General features: G+C 36.9%; 1 protein-coding gene across 8 annotated transcripts in view; it reads left to right on the top strand.

Annotated features, from left to right (window-relative positions):
- The window catches only part of TTLL7 (tubulin tyrosine ligase like 7), a 159,760-nt gene that overhangs the window by 115,844 nt on the left and 22,705 nt on the right, over positions 1 to 21,211 (top strand). For all 8 annotated transcript variants that reach the window (XR_004623280.1, XM_034653779.1, XM_034653780.1 and 5 more), the window contains 3 exons: positions 805 to 939; positions 2,888 to 2,968; positions 18,247 to 18,407. Coding sequence is in view for 7 of the 8 variants with exons in the window: in XM_034653779.1 (XP_034509670.1) it covers positions 805 to 939; positions 2,888 to 2,968; positions 18,247 to 18,407 (377 nt within the window). In the remaining variant the exon portion in view is untranslated. The remainder of the gene's footprint in view (positions 1 to 804; positions 940 to 2,887; positions 2,969 to 18,246; positions 18,408 to 21,211) is intronic.

The following is a 21,211-nucleotide window of genomic DNA, read 5'->3' as shown; positions in this document are numbered from 1 at the left end:
AGACCACTATATCGTAGAACTTGAGGATGGACACTGAGAAGAACATTTTATTTTCCATTTGCTGATGGTGTAGAATAATCTTGTTGAATTTCATTTGAGTAAATGTTTCATTTTGCAGTGTATTGTGCAGTACAGCTGTAAATTTGGGGGACTTTGTTGGATGGTAAATTTTCCTTAATGGGACTATTGATTAATAGGTTAAAAAAACAAACCATTGATAAATTATTCTTAGAGCACTGAAGTATAAACATTGTTAATAATGTTTTCTTTATATTTAAATTAACATGTAGCATTCTGTCCTTAGCATGAATCCCAGAGATTCATGTTGAAGAAGTCAGCAAATTTATTTTGCAACCAGGCTTACTTGTAGATGCTCAAATAGATATCTCCATGTACCTAAACATAGGCCAGGGATTTATTTGTTTATTTAATGTGGATCATGTTCCCAAAGAGAAGAGTTTAGAAAATATAAATGAATGAATTTCACTTAGTAACAATCAATAAGTAATTATTTTTTCTGATCAAAAATTGTCTAAGGTATATGTAAGTCTTTTTTAAATACTTATATTTTTATTTTAGTATTTTGAGCTAAATAAACTGTAACTGTGTGGAAGTGTGAAAGACACTCTTGGGAAATCATATCCATTTAATCCTAAGAATAAATGTAAAAGAAATTATTTTCTTTTTCATTGTTATTTTTTTGTAATTAAAAGTGCATCATTTTTACCTAGAAATATCTTTCAGATTATAGTGGCACAATGAAATAAGACCCCCTCCAAATATCTGTATTCTTTCAAATTTAAGAGTGAGTCTTTGCGGCAACTGAGAACAAAGGAACAAGAAGACGATCTAACAAGTCAGACCTTATTTGTCCTCAAGGACATGAAGATCCGGTTTCCAGGAAAATCAGATGCAGAATCATTACTTCTGATAGAAGATGTGAGTATTTAATGTATACGAAATTTCAAGGAGCTCGCAAGTTTATTCTTCTTAAAATATTAAAATTTATTTCCTGATGGCATTATTCTCAATGACATGGTAAACTTAATTGATGTTCTTTTTAACCTCCACAAGCTTTAGAAAATACAGGGGTTATTTTAATTATTATGATTCATAAGCAGTGAGATCACGTAATCAGTAATGCAAAATATCTTTTAGTGTCTAGTCCTATTTTAATGATGCAATTGCTTCAAGTGAGAATAATTATTGTTAAATAATTACTGTTCTTAATGATGAAAGAAATACCAAAGTTAAGCCTCCTCTGTAAAGGTTTAGAAGGATCTAACATGTAATGAGTTGTAATGAAAAAATAGGGCCCTGGGTATAAAATATCAAGAATATTTGAATGTGACACCTTGAATGGTTTTTGTCAAATTGTGAAATGGCTTATGTTGGGTGTGTTTTTCTTGTTATAAACACATTTGCACCACCCAGTGGAACATTCTTAAATGACACAGTCCTAAAAATTCACATTAAAGTTAATGACTTACTCCTATGCTAGAAAGAAGGTCCAAGTTATTCAGATATTTCTGGTGAAAGATCATTCCTTCAAAGATTGATTTCATTTAAACGTTTGTTTCAAATTGACATTCCTAGGTAATCCCTCAGTAACAGAAGATTGTTTTCTGGTTTCCCTGTTTTGTTTAGTTTTGTTTGGGGTTTTGGTTTTTGGTTTTTGGTTGTGGTGTGTGTTTTTTGTTTTTTTCTTTTGGTTTGGTTTGTTTTTGTTCTTGCTGTTGTTGTTCCAGAGGAGAAAGCACCATCTAGTGGCCATTTGTAGGATAAGAACCAGAACGATGTGCTTGGCTTTTTTCACATTTTAGCCTTACTTTGGACCTGTCTGAAGAAACTGTCTGGGAACAAAACAAACAAACAAACAAAAAACCCCAACAAATCATAATAAAAATTTAACTTTCTTAATTTAAAAAATTAATAATGGCAATTTCTATTTTATAATCATAACATAGTTATAACCAAAATCTCCAAATATTATACATTATTTTATTATATGTGTATTTTAAAAAGTGAAAATAGTATCTTACTTAAAAATGAGCTGATATTTGTTACATCAAGGAAAAGGGAAAAATGAACATTAGTTATAAAGCTTTATGTAGATGTGTTTTTATTTACATATTATTTTATTCAGTCAAGTTCTTTTCTAGGTAAAGACAAAAATTTTGTATCAGTTTATGTTTATTTATTAGAGATATTAGTTATATACCAATCTTTTGAATCAGGTAGAAGAAAAATTAGATAATCAGAGAGTAGAACTAATATTTGTAGCTGATGTGATTGTTTTATAAAGAATATATATTGGCTTATGTAATTAATTAAATATAATGGATAATTATATAAGACATTAGGTTGTTTACTATATGTTTACTATATGCAGCAAGTATTTTAATTTGTTTGCTACAGTATATATTACTAGAATATATATTCAGAAATTTTGCAGATTTGTACCAATAAAAACCCAATAAAAACAAAACAAAGGGATAATAGAATCCTGATTATGTCTTCTAATGTATTGTTCAATATTCTGTTACTATGTAGGGTGATATGGTAAATATAGCCTTGGAATTAAAATGGAAAGTCTGTATTTTGGGCTTCTTCCCAAATCCTATGTACCTGAAGACATTTGACTTGCATTTATTAGAGACCGTGTGCTTTTTATAGCAAGAAGAGAAAACTTTGGATTCTGATGGTTTCTTTACTTTAACTTAGAAATTTTTGCACACGTCTTTATGAAAGTAGACATTCTTTGCAAGTAGTATTACAGTGTTTCTGTTTCACAAATTAATTAATAAAATTGGTTTCAACCCATTCATTTTGTTACTTTTGAGGAAAATTTTAGATTAAATTTCTTAATGTTTCTCCCCCAAAACAGATCATTGATAACTGGAAGTATCATAAAACAAAAGTGGCTTCATATTGGCTCATAAAACTGGACTCTGTAAAACAACGGAAAGTGAGTAATGCCAAAAAATAGGTTTGCCCTTTGGGGTTGTGTATTAAGATCATTAAACCATATTCATAATCAAACTATGTTCATGTTCATTTGTTTACTCTTTTCTTCACCAAATAGTTATTACACAACTACTATGTTTCAGGTACTGTTCTAGGTTCTGAGGATAAAAAAATGAATTTAAGAAAAGCCCTATTGGGGTGCCTGGGTGGCTCAGTCATTAAGTGTCTGCCTTTGGCTCAGGGCATGATCCCGGAGTTCTGGGATCGAGCCCCGTATCAGGCTCCTCCCAGGAAGCCAGCTTCTTCCTCTCCCACTCCTCCTGCTTGTGTTCCCTCTCTCGCTGGCTGTCTCTCTGTCAAATAATAAATAAAATCTTAAAAAAAAAAAAAGAAAAAAGAAAAGCCCCGTCATCTCACAGAGCTTTTATTTTAGTTAAGGTGTTTGGTAATAAAAAATATGTAATAGAATGTAGGGTAGTTTTAAGTACCATGAAGAAAAATAAATGAGGGTGAAAAATAGCGAGAAGGTAACCTTAGAGCAGAGACCTAAATGAAATAGTGCTGTGCAGATACCCTGACGAACAAGTCGGCTTGATGTGTGCACCTCATCTCATTCCCTTTCATATAGGATAGCTGCTCTGTGCCAGTCAAGAGTGAAGTGGTGGTGAGCACTGAAGTGGGATACGTGGGCAGCGGTCAGATCACAGCTTCAAAGTTGTATAGACACTGTGGGTTTTATTCCAAGTGATGAGAAGTCCCTGGAAAATTTTGAGCAGGATATTATATAGTCTGGTTTATAATTTAAAAGGATCATGAGAGCTTAGAGAATAGAGCTGGGGGAGAGGGAATGTAGCAGAATAGAAGTAGAGACCAACTAGCAGGTTTTTAGAGTGATGGACGCAAGAGCTAATGGTTGCTTAGCTAGAGTGGTAACTGAATGGGCGGATGCTGGGGAAGAGCAGGGGTTTCCTGCTGTTATTACTGTTGTTTCGTTTTACTTTGATTTTGGTTTTGGAAATGCAGATATATTGATTAGACATCTAATTGAAGGTATTGAGTATGTAGTTGAATATATGAGTTTTTGAGTTCAGAGCTAAGGTTGTGTGTGAAGATCCAAAATTCAAGAGTCAACCAGGATGTTTAAACTGGCGGGACTGGATGAGATTACCTCGAGAGTGAGTGTGGTCAGAAAAGAGAAGTTTCAAGAATGGAACCCTGAGCCACTTCGACATATAGAAACCAGAGAGGAGTGTGTGTGTGTGTGTGTGTGTGTGTGTGTGTGTGTGTGTGTGTGTGTGGGGGGGGGGGGNCGGTTAATTTAAGAGGAACTGAGAAGGAGCAGCCAGTGAGGCATGAAAAACCACGAGAACCGGGTGTCCCTAAAGCCAAGATAGGAAATTATTTTAAGGACAGAGTGATCAGCTGAGTCGGATGTGGCTGATAGGGGCTGACTGATGAGCAGGAAGACCTGACCGTTGTTTTTGGGAATGTGGAAGTTAGTAGTTACCTGATCATAACAATTCAGGGGAGTGGTAGGGAGTAAAACTTGAGTGGAGTTAATTTCAAGGGATGAAAGGCACAGAGGAAAACACAGCTAGCACAGGCACTTTTTCAAGGAGTTTTGTGTAGAGAGGAAACGGAAAATATGGTAGCTGGAGAGCAACGTGGGTTAATGACAAGGTTTTGTTTTGTTTTTTAAAGATGAAGATATTTGCAGTTGTTTGTGTGCTGATGAAAATGATCTAGAAGACAGGAAAGGCACAGGAAAAAGAGGTGATAGAAAATCCTTGAGTAAGTAAGCTGGGACGGTTTGTCCTAACCAGGAGCATTTGTTCTAATAGGAGGGAAGGCAGAGTCTGGCATCATGGAGGGAACATGTAAAGGTTTTCTTCTGATGGGGTGGGGCTTTTAGGGACTGGAGGAGACAGTAAAAGGTATGTGATAGTTACCGCGGACAGTCGGAGAGGGGAGCGGCCAGCAAGCCTGAGCAGCCCCTCATGTGCATTACAATATCATTTTGGGGGAGGTATACTATTTTAGTAGCTTTACTGAAGTCGTGTTCCTTCAGGAATGCAAGCTATCATTTCCTCTTCTAAGATGTATTGCTAATAAGCTGAATGTTGACACTGATCAAATGATGACTTTTAAATTATATACTTTCATCTGAGTGAACTGAACTCACAGTTTTGCATTAACACATTCAACAGATAATTATTGGTGTTCTGTCATGTGTCGAATACTGGACTGCCGTCGAGGAGGGTACAGCAAAGCTGGTACAGAGATAGACTGAAAACATATTATAAGCCCTGAATACATGTTTGCCAAGTCACTGACTGTGGCCTTGATTGATTAAAATAAGGACTTCTTATTAGAATTGGAACCTAGATTTCCTCAAGTCCATGTACTTTTTGTAATCTAGAAGATGGAAGGCTATAGGTAAATTGCTAATTAAAATGAAATATCAGAAGCAGATTAAAGTATTTATAGGACATTAATACATGATAAATGTGACATTTTAAAGCAGTGGAGAAAAGATAATTTTACCCCCAAATGATACTAAAGCAATTGGTTCCCTATTTATAAGAAAATTAAGTTGGAGCCTTATCTCTCACCATATGCAAAAATAAATTCCAGATACATTATAGCTTTATATGTAAAAAAAAGAAAATATTAAAAGTTTAAAAGAAAAAGATATGTTTGTAATCTTAGAAAGGGAGAACCACTTCTTTTTTTTTTTTAATATTTTATTTATTTATTCCACAGAGATAGAGACAGCCAGCGAGAGAGGGAACACAAGCAGGGGGAGTGGGAGAGGAAGAAGCAGGCTCATAGCGGAGGAGCCTGATGTGGGGCTCGATCCCATAACGCCGGGATCATGCCCTGAGCCGAAGGCAGGCGCTTAACCGCTGTGCCACCCAGGCGCCCCAACTGTGCCATCCAGGCGCCCCGGGAGAACCACTTCTTAAGACCTCAAACCCAGAAAACTTAAAGAAAGTATTGACAGATTTGATTAAGTGAAAACTTTAAAACAAATTAAAAAGCAGAAGCTGTGAGGAGAATGGGGGGAGAGATATTGAGGAAGATAGATATTTGCAGCACATAAAACACCAGCAGTAACACCAGAAAACCAAAACCACCTACAAATCAACCAGCAAAAGACAAACTCTCCTATAAATATTAATAAATAAAATGGCAAAGTACATAAAAAGTCCATGAAAAGACACTTTATGGATCTTCGAATAGCCAATTAGCATGTAAATAGATCCTTGGCCTCACTAATGATGAAGGAAAAACAAGTAAAAACCATCATATTAGCAAAATTAATAAGACAGATAATATCAGTGATGGAAATAGTATGGATAAAAGAGCCTTCGCTATACTATTAGAGGGAGAATACATTGGTATAACTCTTTAGAATGGTAATTTGCGGTATCTATTAAGATTACAAATGTTCATAAACTTATGACTCTGCAAAACTACTTAGAGCATTATATCCTACAGAATGATTGTCTGAGTATATGAAAGATTGACATACATGAGCATTCATTGCAGTGGTATTTGTGAAAGCAAAACATTGGAAGCAGCCTAAATGTCTTATCAATAGATTTATGGTCAGATAAATTATAATGCCTCCGCACTATTCAGTTGCATTAACTTGAATACTATGCTGGAATCATAGATCTTAACCTGAGAGATAGAACAGGATTATGACTTACAACATATGATACAAACATACATTAATAAAATTAGCCAAACTTTACTAATCATGACTGAGGGATACAATCAGTAAGCCATCACCAGGAGGCTATGAGGCCATCAGCTCTCAGGTGTTCCTTTTCAAATGTCCAGAGGCATTCTGGGTTCAGAGTGATAAGTGCCAACTATGTGTGGGTCACCTTAGTACAGAGGGAGACTTCCAGATTTGGGTGACCTTCATTTTCCTTCTCCATTAGTCAGCCATGTAGTCTTTGTGACTAACTTCCATTCTCTAGCCAGCTGAAATAAAGAGGTTGATTGACTACGAATGTTGTCTGAAGCTCTCTGCAAAGATGGCAATATTCTTTATTTGTGATGTCCAACACAGTGGTTGCTAGACACATGTGGCCATTGAGTGAGCATTTGAAATGTGGCTGGTGTGACTGAGGAACTAAACTATTAGTTTTGATTAATTTAAATTTAAATAGCCAAATGCGTCTAGTGGCTACTGTAGTTGACAGTGTGGAGCTAAGTGGACCAGGCGTAGCCTTCTAAATATGTTCTTAGGTAAGAACTTTCTCATTTATTGTCACACTGGAAAATTTCATTAGAGGGTTTGCAAGAATGTCCAGTAAGGTCATCATTGCCATGGGCATCTTGAAGAAGCAATGCCTCTGTCAACTTTTTCTATTCTATATACCAGCCAGAAATTATATCAAGATAGTAAATTAAACAAACATGTCATCTTGTACAATAATATGTATTGTACAATTTTAAATGACTTATTTGTATGTACTATTTTATTAAAAAGCTATTTTATTAAATACTTCTTATTAAAATACTATTTTATTAAAAAATTAAAAATTAAAATGATGTATGTGTATGTACTATTTAAAAAAATTTAAAAAATTTTTTTACAAACTCGGTACCAAGTTGTTAAGATGATGTTTTTCTAGAGGGTAGGTAGACTTACTGAGCCAGGGGAATGAAAGTGGTGACACTTGGTGTTGTTTTTCTTCTTGTTTTTGTATATTTCTCTCTATTTTTTTAAGTTAAAGTAATCTTTTTAAAAATGGCAGAATGACAGGGAGGCACAGGCATTCCGGTGAAGCCTGTCTGGACTCCAGCACCCCCCCCCCCATCCAATCAGATGCTAACTTTCCTTGTTCTGAGTCCTCATGGCACTTTGTACTCAGTTGTACTTACAATCTGCCTTGAAAGGTTTTTGTACTAATTTTTTCCCACTTCTCTAAAAGCCAGGGGCTTGTCTTACTTTGTAGTCACCTGTTGGAGGATTTCTATAAACGTTTATTAAGTTGATTCAATTCTATACTCTTTTATGAACTCTGTCAATGGCAGGCTAGCTTCTTTCTGCTTCTGTTTTTCTTCACTAGTGATGTATGTTTGACAACAAATTAAGCACTGTCATTCGGTTTTTCACATGTGGTTTGAGAAGGTCTGGTAAGCATTGAACGGGATGATCAGATGATATGTGTGCACAGTAATATTTGTGAATGGGAAGAAAGGTTTTAGGATTGTTATGCTCAATTTGGTTTATAAATTTTGAGTAAAATTCAACAAGTGCTTATAAATTTACTTGCAAGTACTTTTGCCAGTCTCTATTTCTCCTCTACTGATTTACTCTAGGAATATTTGGAGTGAGTTATGTTTGTGTAATCCTTTCCTCTACATCTCCATGTTTATCCTACACTGTTAGGTTATAGGGGTGGAAGCACCAGTGTGAGGGGGCATGGTGTTTGGCGCAACTTATATACCTTTTCTTTGAGCCCTTTTGTTGCTTCCATTTTGGCATAAACCAAAAGTACTGTATATTATTTGTCCTTGTAAAAGGTCGTAAGACATCCTATCTTCAATAGAAATCTTGTTGAAGTCCCATAGTTTAGATTACCCAAGCAATTATAGTAAAACTTCTAGATAGGTAATTTAATAGACAGTTCTATTTTTGGCAGAATTTGTAGCTTGAATTTTGACTCTCTAATCAGTAAGGGCTGCTCTTAACTAGAGCAAGTTTGTCTTGCCACGTTGCCTACTTTCACGGAGGCCCTGAAAGATGGCTCAGGAATGGTAGGCTGGGCTGTGATGAGAAAGGGAAAGCCCAGAATTTACACACTTGCAACTTATTTGTGGCAATTTTCTTGCTGTGGTTATGATCACTGAGTTTCCTTTTCTTCCCTCAACCATTTTGTTCTTTAAGACCCTTTTCCAAAACAGACTCTAATTTCTCAGATACATGGTAGAAGGTGGGACGCTCCTAGGAAAAGAAACAGAAGGCAGCTTTCAGCCCCATTCATTGTGTGATGGCATTCCTCCCCTTACTTAAGCAAGGGTCACTGAAGAGCTATCACCCATGAGTAATTATTTGAATAATAGGAAATGAATTTCTGGAAAACTTTACCTTTTTGTAAAATTAACCCTGCCAAGTTTATAGGTTCTTTCACCCATGCTCACAAAAAGAAGCATAACAAATAAACACATCATGAATGCAAATCCTCAGGTCAGCCAGTAATAAGAGGTCTTGAGCTCTGACATAAACAAAGAGTTTTTAATTGGGACTTTTTTTTTTTTTTTACATTTTGTTCATTTAATCAGTATGATTAGAATGAATTATGTGAAATACTTAAAATTTAGCCCAGATAGGATAAGTATAGAGAAACATTGTGAAAATAATCATTGAGACTAAGTTAAATATGTTTGTCTGATTTTATATATGTATATATATTATTTTATAATATATATAAATATTTTTTCTCTTCCTCTTCCCAATCTTGTTTATTTCAGAAGAAATCAGAGGTAAAGTGGGATCAGAGAATGGCTGAAATATTTTTGTCTTGCAACATGAGAACAATATAATAATGAGTTGAAAAGGGCCTTGAAAAATTTTTTTAAAAGCTACGTATGTTTGTATGTTAATATTAAATAGTAGAAAGAGGTACTAGACTTGTAGTCACAGGGATTTAGGTTCACTACTGCCTCTGCCTTTTACTTGGGGCAGGTGACTTCTTAGAACTTCTTTGAGATTTGTAACATTAAGTATTAGAGGGTTCTTGTGAAGAAGTAACACATCATATGGGAGGGCTCTCTGGCCCTGGAAGGTATGAAATGCAGGCCGATTTCTTTCCTACTAAGGATAGGTAAAGTTGAATTTATAAATTAGGCACAGTAAGAGATTAGCAACAATAACTAAATAATGAAATAGAACAATTCTAATAATATATGGTAATAAAAGTTATGACAATGTGGTCTCTCCCTCTCTCAAAATACCGTATTGTGCTGTACTCACCCTTCTTCTTGGGATGATGTGAGATGATTGAATGGCCACATGCTGAGACGAAGTGGAGTGAGTGATGTGACGTTAGGTGACTGTTGATCTTCTGACAGTAGGTCCGAAGGGGGATCGTCTGCTTCCGGACAGTGGTTGACCTCGGGATCCGAAACTGTAGAAAGTGAATCCACAGAGAAGGGGAGGCTACTGTACTAAGAATTCTTCATATGTAGAATTATTTTAGGTAGAATATGTAGAAATGAGGTATAAAAAATTGTCTGTTGGGTTGTAATGTATTAACCATTTATTTGACTGTTTGAAACCTGTGCTGTTGGTTATTATAAAGCCAAAAACTGCATCCAAGAGAACAAAAAGAAACCTAGAATGTGGGTCAGCTGTAGTATGTAGAATTAGATATTATAAAAAGTTACCCATTTAGAAGGCCAGAGACTTAACTAATTTACATTTAGATGTGGATTAATCAGATCTATCCTTCTTTTGGCTGGGATGATAGTAATCATTGAAAGGCTGTGTCAGTTCAGTCTCCTGGGGAGCAGACATAAGGTAGAATTAGAAGTGAAAGAGATTTATAAGAGGAAACACCCAAGAAATATAAGAGAGAGAGAGTTCAAGTAGATAGGAAGAGGCTTCAGACTGCAGTTTGGGTCAGCAGTGAATGGAGGGCAGGAGGGCTGGGGAGGAAGAATCTCAGACTAGTGAAGTTCTGAGAGAGCTTCGTAGGGCTGATGGGGAGCCAGAACAGAGGGATCATGTGAGATGGAAGTAACCCCTCTCTGGTACCCTGTCCATGCTCAATCCTTTGGTTGGGAGTGGAGGAGAGCATAAGCTTGAATGTTGCAGTGGATCCTGAATGGGGAGGCTGTCAGTTAACTGTGCTCTTGAAAGCAGGGTGAGTCAAATGGTATGCCACAAAGGCTGTGTGTGATACGATTTAACTTGACAAACATTTATTGGTTGCCATTGTGTACAAGAACTATGCTAAGCACATTGGAGATTTGGGGAGTTGTTCATTCATTCAGTTACTTGTTCATTCTGACATGCATTCAACAATATTAATTGGGGGACTACCATGTACCAAGCACTATTCTAGGTGCGGAATGCCTAAATCTCATTGAAATCTCTTAACTCCATTCATAGACCATTGTTGAAATATGTATCTCCTTTTTTCTGTTCCAGGATCAAAGCATTTGCTGGTTGCTCATTAAAATGTTATAAAACTCTAAGATTAGAACCCACACACACACAAACTCTTTCATGTGCCTCATTTCGAATTTTCCTTAATGTATGTAAACTTTAAAGGTCAAGGATGAGGGAATTAAATACCGAAAAGAATCCTCACCAGGTGAAAATGGAAACAGCTAATCTTATTTAATATCATGTTGTGGTAACTCCACACTTGCATAATTTAGCTTTCTGCCAAGAATGCAGCTGCTTTATATAATTTATGAGGAATATATGTGAAGTTTGAAAATATTGCAGGGTTGGTAGACTGTGAAGAATGCCATATTAGCTGAAAAGCGTATTCTCTGATATGATATCTAGGCATAAACTAAGATTGGAGGATGAAGAGAAATACATAGTCATATTAAGCTTGTACTGTATTTGCATTTATTTGGGGGTTCTAAGAGATCTTTGTTGACCAAGTGTTTCTTCTCTCAATAGCAATTTCTTTTTCATACCTACTGTAGTTGCTTCTGCATGCATTTTGATGTTATTATTTTCCGTCTCTCTTTCATGTGGGCTGACATAGATGCTCTTACAGAGCTGTTCGTTTTGCATCAGCAAAAACGCCTTTACCCTATAGCCATGGCTGCTGCACGCCTCATTAGTACAGCACGTAGTGATTTTAATGTTGTTCCTAAACCTCCCTCACCTCATGCCATTATTTTAATTTAGAACCAAATGTTCAGCCATATGGAGCAGTTTGTCATTCAACATCTGTATGTTCTTGCAAAATATGAATTTGTGTACTTTATGCCTTCAAATGTGCTATATTTCATATGGAAAAGATAAATCTTTTCATTTTATTAATGGTTTCGTTGACTGAATCTCCCATTTATTTTTTCCTCTTGGAGAGCTTAATGTTGGATCAGGATGCTTTTAAAAGTCACAGTGTCAGGAAACGGGTACCTGTATTCTGTGACTTAGTCTCACTTGAGTCCACAGATAAACACAAAGGGCACCTTGCTGACCATTTGTTTTTGTGTTTCACAAATTAGTCATCTTCCGTCCATTTTGTTCTAACCCCAAAGCACCCAGATATCCAAAATAGCATTACAAATGAACTAGCATTAATTTGCCTCTTTCCGGTCTGATTTCTTGCCGGTCTGCTCTGGGCCTTACTAAAATTATTCAGTGGGTGCTTTGCTGAAGTGCAGTCAGTGTCTCCCCATCGGTATAGCCTTGTAAGCAGATTAGACCCTTTGCCCTGGCCCTGATGGAGGGGGTGCCTGGGCAGTTTTTTTGTCTGTACACAGTGACTGCACCCATTTTCCCAGGTATTACTTGACTAGGGGGGAATCTGCATCCAAGAAGTGACAATTTGATTGTTTTCTAGGGTGTGTTGTTGATGCCGGGATAGATGGCAGTAATTGTGGGGCAGTGGTGGTAGTACCGAGCAGCAGTGATCTGTCTGCATAGCCGTCCATTTACCAGCTGTGTAATCTTTTTTTTTTTTTTAAAGATTTTATTTATTTATTTGACAGAGATAGAGNTGCCGGGATAGATGGCAGTAATTGTGGGGCAGTGGTGGTAGTACCGAGCAGCAGTGATCTGTCTGCATAGCCGTCCATTTACCAGCTGTGTAATCTTTTTTTTTTTTTTAAAGATTTTATTTATTTATTTGACAGAGATAGAGACAGCCAGCGAGAGAGGGAACACAAGCAGGGGGAGTGGGAGAGGAAGAAGCAGGCTCATAGCGTAGGAGCCTGATGTGGGGCTCGATCCCACAACGCCGGGATCACGCCCTGAGCCGAAGGCAGACGCTTAACCGCTGTGCCACCCAGGCGCCCCCAGCTGTGTAATCTTGGCAAAGTTACCAATCTGCCCCATGCCTAAGCTTTCTCATCCATAAAATGAGATCCAAAAATGTCCTCAAAACCAAAAAATTTTCATAATCATTAGGCAGCACAACCTAACTTACCTGAATTCATTTGGTGACAGTGACCTGACAGGAAGTTATGTGTTACTTTTGTCTTGTCTCTTGGTTTGCATATTCACATATTTTCCTGCAGAAATAGTAATGTGTATGATTATGGAATCTAGTCTCAAGATCTTTTGAAAAGGAGCTGTGGACCAATTTGTATCTACCTTATGTTTTTGTTCTGAGGACTAAATGAATTGCTCTATGTAAAAGTGTTTAGGACAGTCCCTGATCCAGAGTGAGGTCCATAGTAAGCCCTCAGTAAGTGTTAGCTCTGATTTTTACCTTGTCTGCGTAGGTTTCACTTCACTGCAAGGAACAGTTTCACTAAGATAAACACCTGCTGACCCTTGGGGACATGATAAGTTTTTTACCAAGATGGGCATAATGCCTTTCTTTATGTGGATTATAGTCTATATTAATTAAACGGGAAATTAAAACATAGCAAGCTAGTTATTAATAGGGAAAAACGGGGATGAAGAGATCATAGGTCAGTGGCAGGTAAAGGTCTCCCTGTATAGGTTCGCCGGGTAAATAGATAGGGGAAGACTGTCCCAAGCAGAGGAAGGAGTGTATGTGAATGCTCATAGGGGAGACGAGGGAGTCAGGTTCTCGTACCCTTGGTTTGCATGCCCTCATGCCCTCCAAATTATAGGGGTATCTAACCCATTCCTTTCCCCAGGACCAGGGAGCTTGTTTCCTTCAAAATTGAAGTCAAAGAGAAGCAAAGGAAAATGTATGTTACCAGTGAGCTGCTCAGGAAAAGGGGCAAGTTACTGCGCTGCCTAGACCGTGCTAGTCTCACGATTCTCAGAAATCACTCAGGCAGAGATGTTTGTGTTGCAAGAGGCCTAGAATATTTTATTCATCTCTCCATGTTGGAGGAAACATCAGGAGTAGAGCAGAAGCATTCTCCACCCCTAACTCCCTGGCCGCTTTCAGAAGTTCTCTTTGTCATGTGTGGACTAGAATATTAGACCATCATGGTTTTAAAATCCCACTAAACTAAGAATAAAACATGTAAAGAGTAGTGGCCAAGAAAGTCTCCAATAAGTAATGTTGCCCATCTCTTTGGTTCTTATGCATCATATGCATTTTACCATAAAATGTATTCAAAAAGAAATAATCTATAATCTTAAATGCTGAAAGTTGAATAATTATTTAATAAGAGAATATGAAAGGGGCGCCTGTGTGGCTCAGTCATTTGACCAGTGGACTCTTGATTTTGGCTCAGGTCATGATCCCAGGGTCATGAGATGGAGCCCTGCGTGGGGCTCTGCACTCAGCAGGGAGTCTGCTTTTCTCTTTCTCCTTCTACCCTTCTCCCCTCTCAAAATAAATTTTAAATCTTTAAAAAATAATAGAATATGAAATTAATGTTAACATGGCTACTTTTTACATTTTTTCCTTCATTAGGCTTTTGGCCTGTTTTTGCATAGAAAGTAGAAAGGAAAATTGAGAAGAGAAATGACTTAAATGTATCATTTACTGCTAGTGTGGATTCTTCTATCACATCTGTCATGAGTACTGTCATGAGTACTGCTTTCTACATTAAAAAAATATAGAGTTAAACTAATAGATTAAATGAAAATTGTAAAAAATAAAAGGTACACATTCATGCCTAATAGACATCAGTATTATTGTGAATAATTCATACTAAAGTTAAAAAAATCCTTCTTACTATTAAGCATTTGTTATCTGTAGTAACAAGCCTGCCAGGACAATTTTTTCCCAAGCGAGTTTATTACACATTGCATTCTCTCTCCTTATTCTCCGCCCCCTCATCTGACATGCCCCTGACCCACCATGGGGATTGCAGTACTGTTCCCACTTCATGGGGAAGTTCCCATGAAGTGGGAATAGGAAGGGAAGGCCTGAGGCTGCTCACACCATTCCTCGTGTGAGAAGCTTAGTTGACATGCTTCTCTAAATAAAATGATATTTTGAAAATTTTTTACTGAGTTGATTTTATTTTTATTTATTTATTTATTTATTTAAAGATTTTATTTATTTATTCAACAGAGATAGAGACAGCCAGCGAGAGAGGGAACACAAGCAGGGGGAGTGGGAGAGGAAGAAGCAGGCTCATAGCAGAGGAGCCTGATGTGGGGCTCGGATCCCACAATGCCGGGATCACGCCCTGAGCCGAAGGCAGACGCCCAACCGCTGTGCCACCCAGGCGCCCCTACTGATTTGATTTTAAACAGATGTTTATTTTACATTTGCCTTATCAGAAATAACTATATCACTTTTTAAAATATGGCTGTTTTATTTTTTTTAAAGATTTTATTTATTTATTTGAGAGAGGGAGAGAGAGAGAGCACAAGCAGAGGGGAGGGGAAGAAGGAGAAGCAGGCTCCTTGCTGAGCAGGGAGCCCCACGTGGGGCTCTATCCCAGGACCCTGGGATCCTGACCTGAGCTGAAGGCAGATGCTTAACCAACTGAGCCACCCAGGTGCCCCTAAAATATGGCTGTTTTAAAGAGAGACAAATTAAATTCTTTTATCTGTTTCCAATTCTCTATACATTTGTGCCAATTGAGAGAAGTCTGTCTTCCGTCAGCCTTTATTTTCCATGCTTCTTTCTCTCCTCACCACTCACTCACTCATTTATGGGCAGTTCCTTCAATTAGATACATAAAATAAGAAGCAAAAACCTAGGGTGCCTGGCTGGCTCAGTTGGTAGAGCATGCAACTCTCAGTGTTGTGAGTTCGAGCCCCACATTGGATGTAGAGATTACTTAAGTAAAAAAAAAACTAAAAAAAAAAAAAGTAAAAATCAACTTTGGTGAACTGAAATATGAATAACTATATTTGTTGGTGCTTACTTTTTTTTTTTAAAGAGTTTTCATTGGAAATACCTGCATTGCATAAATGTTTAAATACATGTGAATTGGACAAAGTCACTTTTTGGTTTATGATTTTTTTATTATTTTTAAAAATTTTAAAGATTTTATTTATTTATTTGACAGAGAGAGACAGTGAGAGAGGGAACACAAGGAAGGAGAGTGTGAGAGGGAGAATCAGGCTTCCCGCTGAGCAGGGAGCCTGATGCGGGGCTCGACCCCAGGACCCTGGGATCATGACCTGAGCCCAAAGCAGACGTTTAATGGCTGAGCCACCCAGGTGCTCCTAAATTTTATTTTAGAACCTCTAGGATATCAGTTGTTCAGAATTAGATTAATCATAGTCCTTATTTCATGATACTCTCTCATTATTGCTAAGTCGTTGGCCGGCTTTTATTTAGTGTTTTTAAGTTAATTTTACCATTTGTGACTCCCAACATTGAAAACAAAAGCTGTGTTCCTGGCAATGCCCTATTATTACCTAAGCAAATGACTCTCGTCCATCCCCCTGGACATCCTCCCCGGGTCTCACGTAGCCATTTTCTTAAATTCAGGATTCACTAGTTCCTTTCTTTCTTTATAAATTCTTATTATGTCTGTGTTTATCCCCATATGTATTTTAAATTTAGTTGTTTTTATGTCTATTAAAAGGGTTTCATGCTATATATAACCTCAGGTTTGCATTTTTAAAAATTTTCTATTAGATTACTAGGATGCTCTGTGTTTTGTGCATTGTCCTATTTCATTCATTTTGATTACTGTGTAGTAGTTCAAGGGAATGAGTGTACCGGTTTATTTTTCACTCTCCCATTGAAGGACAATTAGGTTGTTCCCAGGTGTTTGCAATTGTGAACAGCTGTTGGAACATTCTTGTACATGGCTCTTGTTTTTAACCCCTGTGAGAGTTTCTCTTAGGAATAAAATTGCTGGGTTATAGGGTATATGAATTTTTAGCTTTAAGAGATAATGCCAAGCTATTTTTGAGTGACTGCAACCAGTTGGTACTCCCACCAATAATGTCTAAGAGACCCTGCATAACCTTAGCTCTCCAGCACTTAGTATTGTCGGACTTTTAATTTTTGTCAGTTAAATGGTCATGAAGTGATATCTTATTATAGTTTTAATATCTATTTCTTTTATATGTTGGGCAAATTTATTTCCTCTTTTGTGAAATTCCAGTTCATGTATTTTTGTCTGTTTTTTCCCCCAAGTTGTTAATATTTGTGTTAATAATTTGTTAGGCATTCATTATGTATTTTGTTATTAATCATTTGTTCGAGGTATGTTTTAAATATATTTTCCCAGTTTGTAACTTGATCTTTTATTTTCCTTAAGGTATCTTTTGATGCCCAGAAGTTTTTAATTTTAATATAATCAATCTATTAATATTTTATGGTCCATACCTTTTTTAAAGTAATCTTTTTCTAATCTAAGGACTAAAAGATATTCTCTAATACTTTTCACTGAGGTATTTAATGGTTTATTTTTTAAGCTTAAGGCCCTAATTCCCCTAGAGTTGATTTTTGTTAATTGAGTGAGTGAGGATTCAATTTCTTTTCTTAATAAAACTTCCTATTTTTCAGTCTGTATTTATTGATTTAATTTAGATTTAACTTTAATTTAAATTTTAAACTTAATCTCTTCTTACTCCAATGATCTGGCTTGCCACCTATGTCATACACTAGAGTTTCATAAATGCATGGACCTATTTCTGGAATTTTTACTCTGTGCTGTTGTTCCAAATGAGTGTGTATTATAGGTGTGTGTATGTATTTATCTTTTTTCTTTTTTTTTTTTTTCAAAGATTTTATTTATTTATTTGACAGAGATAGAGACAGCCAGTGAGAGAGGGAACACAAGCAGGGGGAGTGGGAGAGGAAGAAGCAGGCTCCCAGCAGAGGAGCCTGACGTGGGGCTCGATCCCGTAACGCCGGGATCACGCCCTGAGCCGAAGGCAGACGCTTAACCGCTGTGCCACCCAGGCGCCCCTATCTTTTAATTATATATATTCATCTTTGAATTTTAGATACACTTATACANGAATGAGTGTGTATAGGTGTGTGTATGTATTTATCTTTTAATTATATATATTCATCTTTGAATTTTAGATACACTTATACACTTAGATTTTGAAATAACTTTGGTTTCTCCACTAGGTTTTGGACATAGTAAAAACAAGTATTCGTACAATTCTTCCACGTATCTGGAAGGTACNAATTATATATATTCATCTTTGAATTTTAGATACACTTATACACTTAGATTTTGAAATAACTTCGGTTTCTCCACTAGGTTTTGGACATAGTAAAAACAAGTATTCGTACAATTCTTCCACGTATCTGGAAGGTACCTGATGTTGAGGAAGTAAGTTTATATCGGATTTTCAACCGGGTTTTTAATCGCTTACTCTGGAGTCATGGCCAAGGACTGTGGAACTGTTTCTGTGATTCAGGGTAAGTTCTAAGTTACCTTTTATTATTGTTACTTTTAACATTTTACTATTTAGGTTTATAGGAAGCCCAATAAAATGATTGAATTTCTATAATGATCTGTTAAAATATGGATTTTTTTACTGCATATAGTTCTTCTGTATTTGGCTATAATTTATAGCAGTTAAGCTGATTCAGATGAGCTAATGAATATGAACACAACACCTAATTTGAATTTAGTGGAAAGAAGGTACTCTTTCATCTAATTTAATTTTATTTAAATTCAATTAATTAACATATAATGTATTATTACTTTCAGAGGTAGAGTTCAGTGATTCATCAGTTGCATGTAACGCAGTACTCATTATATCAAGTACCCTCCTTAATTTCCATCACTCAGTTACGGCATCCCCTCCAGCATCCCTGTTTGTTTCCCATAGTGAAGAGTCTCTTATGGTTTGTCTCCCTCTCTGATTTCATCTTATTCTATTTTTCCCTCCCTTTCCTTATGATCCTCTGTTTTGTTTCTTAAATTCCACATGTGAGTGAAATCATATGATAATTGTCTTTCTCTGATTGACTTATTCTGCTTAGCATAATACCCTCTGTTCCATCCATGTCATTGCAAATGGCAAGATTTCCACTTTTTATGGCTGCATAATATTCCATTGTGTGTGCATGTATGTGTGTTTGCGTGTGTATATATATACACAATATATATACAATTACTTTATCCAAGCATCTGTTTCATCTGTTGATGGACATCTGGGCTCTTTCCATAGTTTGGCTATTGTGGACATTGCTGCTATAAACATTGGGGTGCAGGTGCCCCTTCGGATCACTACATTTGTATCTTTTGGGCAAATCTCTCGTAGTGCAATTGCTGGGCTGTAGGGTAGCTTTATTTTTAATTTTTTGAGAAACCACCACACTGGTTTTTCAGAGCAGCTGTACCAGCTTGCATTCCCACCAGCAGTGTAAAAGGGTTCCCCTTTCTCCACATCCTNTTGTAGGGTAGCTTTATTTTTAATTTTTTGAGAAACCACCATACTGTTTTTCAGAGCAGCTGTACCAGCTTGCATTCCCACCAGCAGTGTAAAAGGGTTCCCCTTTCTCCACATCCTCACTAACATTTGTTGTTTCCTGACTTGTTCATTTTAGCCATTCTGACTGGTGTGAGGTGGCATCTCATTGTAGTTTTGATTTGTACTTCTCTGATGACAAGGGATATTAAGCATTTCTTCATGTGTCTGTTGGCCATCTATATGTCTGACATCTTTGGAGAAAGGTCTGTTCATGTCTTCTGCCCATTTATTGACTAGATTATTTGTTCTTTGGGTGTTGAGTTTGATGATCTCTCAGATGTCTTTTGGTTTTGTTGACTGTTTCCTTTGCTGAGCAAAAGCTTTTTATCTTGATGAAGTCCCAATAGTTCATTTTTGCTTTTGTTTTCCTTGCCTTTGGAGCTGTGTCTAGTAAGAAGTTGCTGTGGCCGAGGTTATAAAGGTTGCTCAATTTCTTCCATAAGTGTCCTATAGCTTTCAGAGTACAGATCGTTGACCTCTTTGGTTAGGTTTATTTCTGGGTATCTTATGGTGTGTGGTGCAATTGTAAATGGGATCAATTCCTTAATTTCTCTTTCTTCTATCTCATTGTTAGCATGTAGGAATGCAACTGATTTCTGTGCATTGATTTGATATCCTGCGACTTTGCTGAATTCTTGTGTGAGTTCTAGCAATTTTGGGGTTGGAGTCTTTTGGGTTTTCCACATAGAGTATCATGTTGTCTGTGAAGAGTGAGAGTTTGACTTCTTTGCCCATTTGGATGCCTTTTATTTCTTTTTGTTGTCTGATTGCTGAAGCTAGGACTTCTAACACTATGTTGAACAACAGTGGTGAAAGTGGACATACCTTGTGTTCCTGACCTTCGGGGAATGGTTCTCTATTTTCCCCATTGAGAATGATATTCACTGTGGGCTTTTCGTATATGGCTTTTATGATTGAGGTATGTTCCCTCTATCCCTACACTGTGGAGAGTTTTAATCAAGAAAGAGTGCTGTATTTTGTCAAATGCTTTTTCTGCATCTATTGAGAGGATCATAAGGTTCTTGTCCTTTCTTTTACTAATGTAGTGTATCACATTGATTGATTTGTGGATGTTGAACCACCCTTGCAGCCCAGGAATAAATCCCACTTGGTCGTGGTGAATATGTCTTTTGGTTTTGTTGACTGTTTCCTTTGCTGAGCAAAAGCTTTTTATCTTGATGAAGTCCCAATAGTTCATTTTTGCTTTTGTTTTCCTTGCCTTTGGAGCTGTGTCTAGTAAGAAGTTGCTGTGGCCGAGGTTATAAAGGTTGCTCAATTTCTTCCATAAGTGTCCTATAGCTTTCAGAGTACAGATCGTTGACCTCTTTGGTTAGGTTTATTTCTGGGTATCTTATGGTGTGTGGTGCAATTGTAAATGGGATCAATTCCTTAATTTCTCTTTCTTCTATCTCATTGTTAGCATGTAGGAATGCAACTGATTTCTGTGCATTGATTTGATATCCTGCGACTTTGCTGAATTCTTGTGTGAGTTCTAGCAATTTTGGGGTTGGAGTCTTTTGGGTTTTCCACATAGAGTATCATGTTGTCTGTGAAGAGTGAGAGTTTGACTTCTTTGCCCATTTGGATGCCTTTTATTTCTTTTTGTTGTCTGATTGCTGAAGCTAGGACTTCTAACACTATGTTGAACAACAGTGGTGAAAGTGGACATACCTTGTGTTCCTGACCTTCGGGGAATGGTTCTCTATTTTCCCCATTGAGAATGATATTCACTGTGGGCTTTTC

Source organism: Ailuropoda melanoleuca, chromosome 2 (assembly GCF_002007445.2).
Source record: "Ailuropoda melanoleuca isolate Jingjing chromosome 2, ASM200744v2, whole genome shotgun sequence".
Classification (NCBI taxonomy): domain Eukaryota; kingdom Metazoa; phylum Chordata; class Mammalia; order Carnivora; family Ursidae; genus Ailuropoda; species Ailuropoda melanoleuca.
Note: the sequence above shows the minus strand (reverse complement) of the source record. Positions and strands in the feature narration are given on the sequence as shown.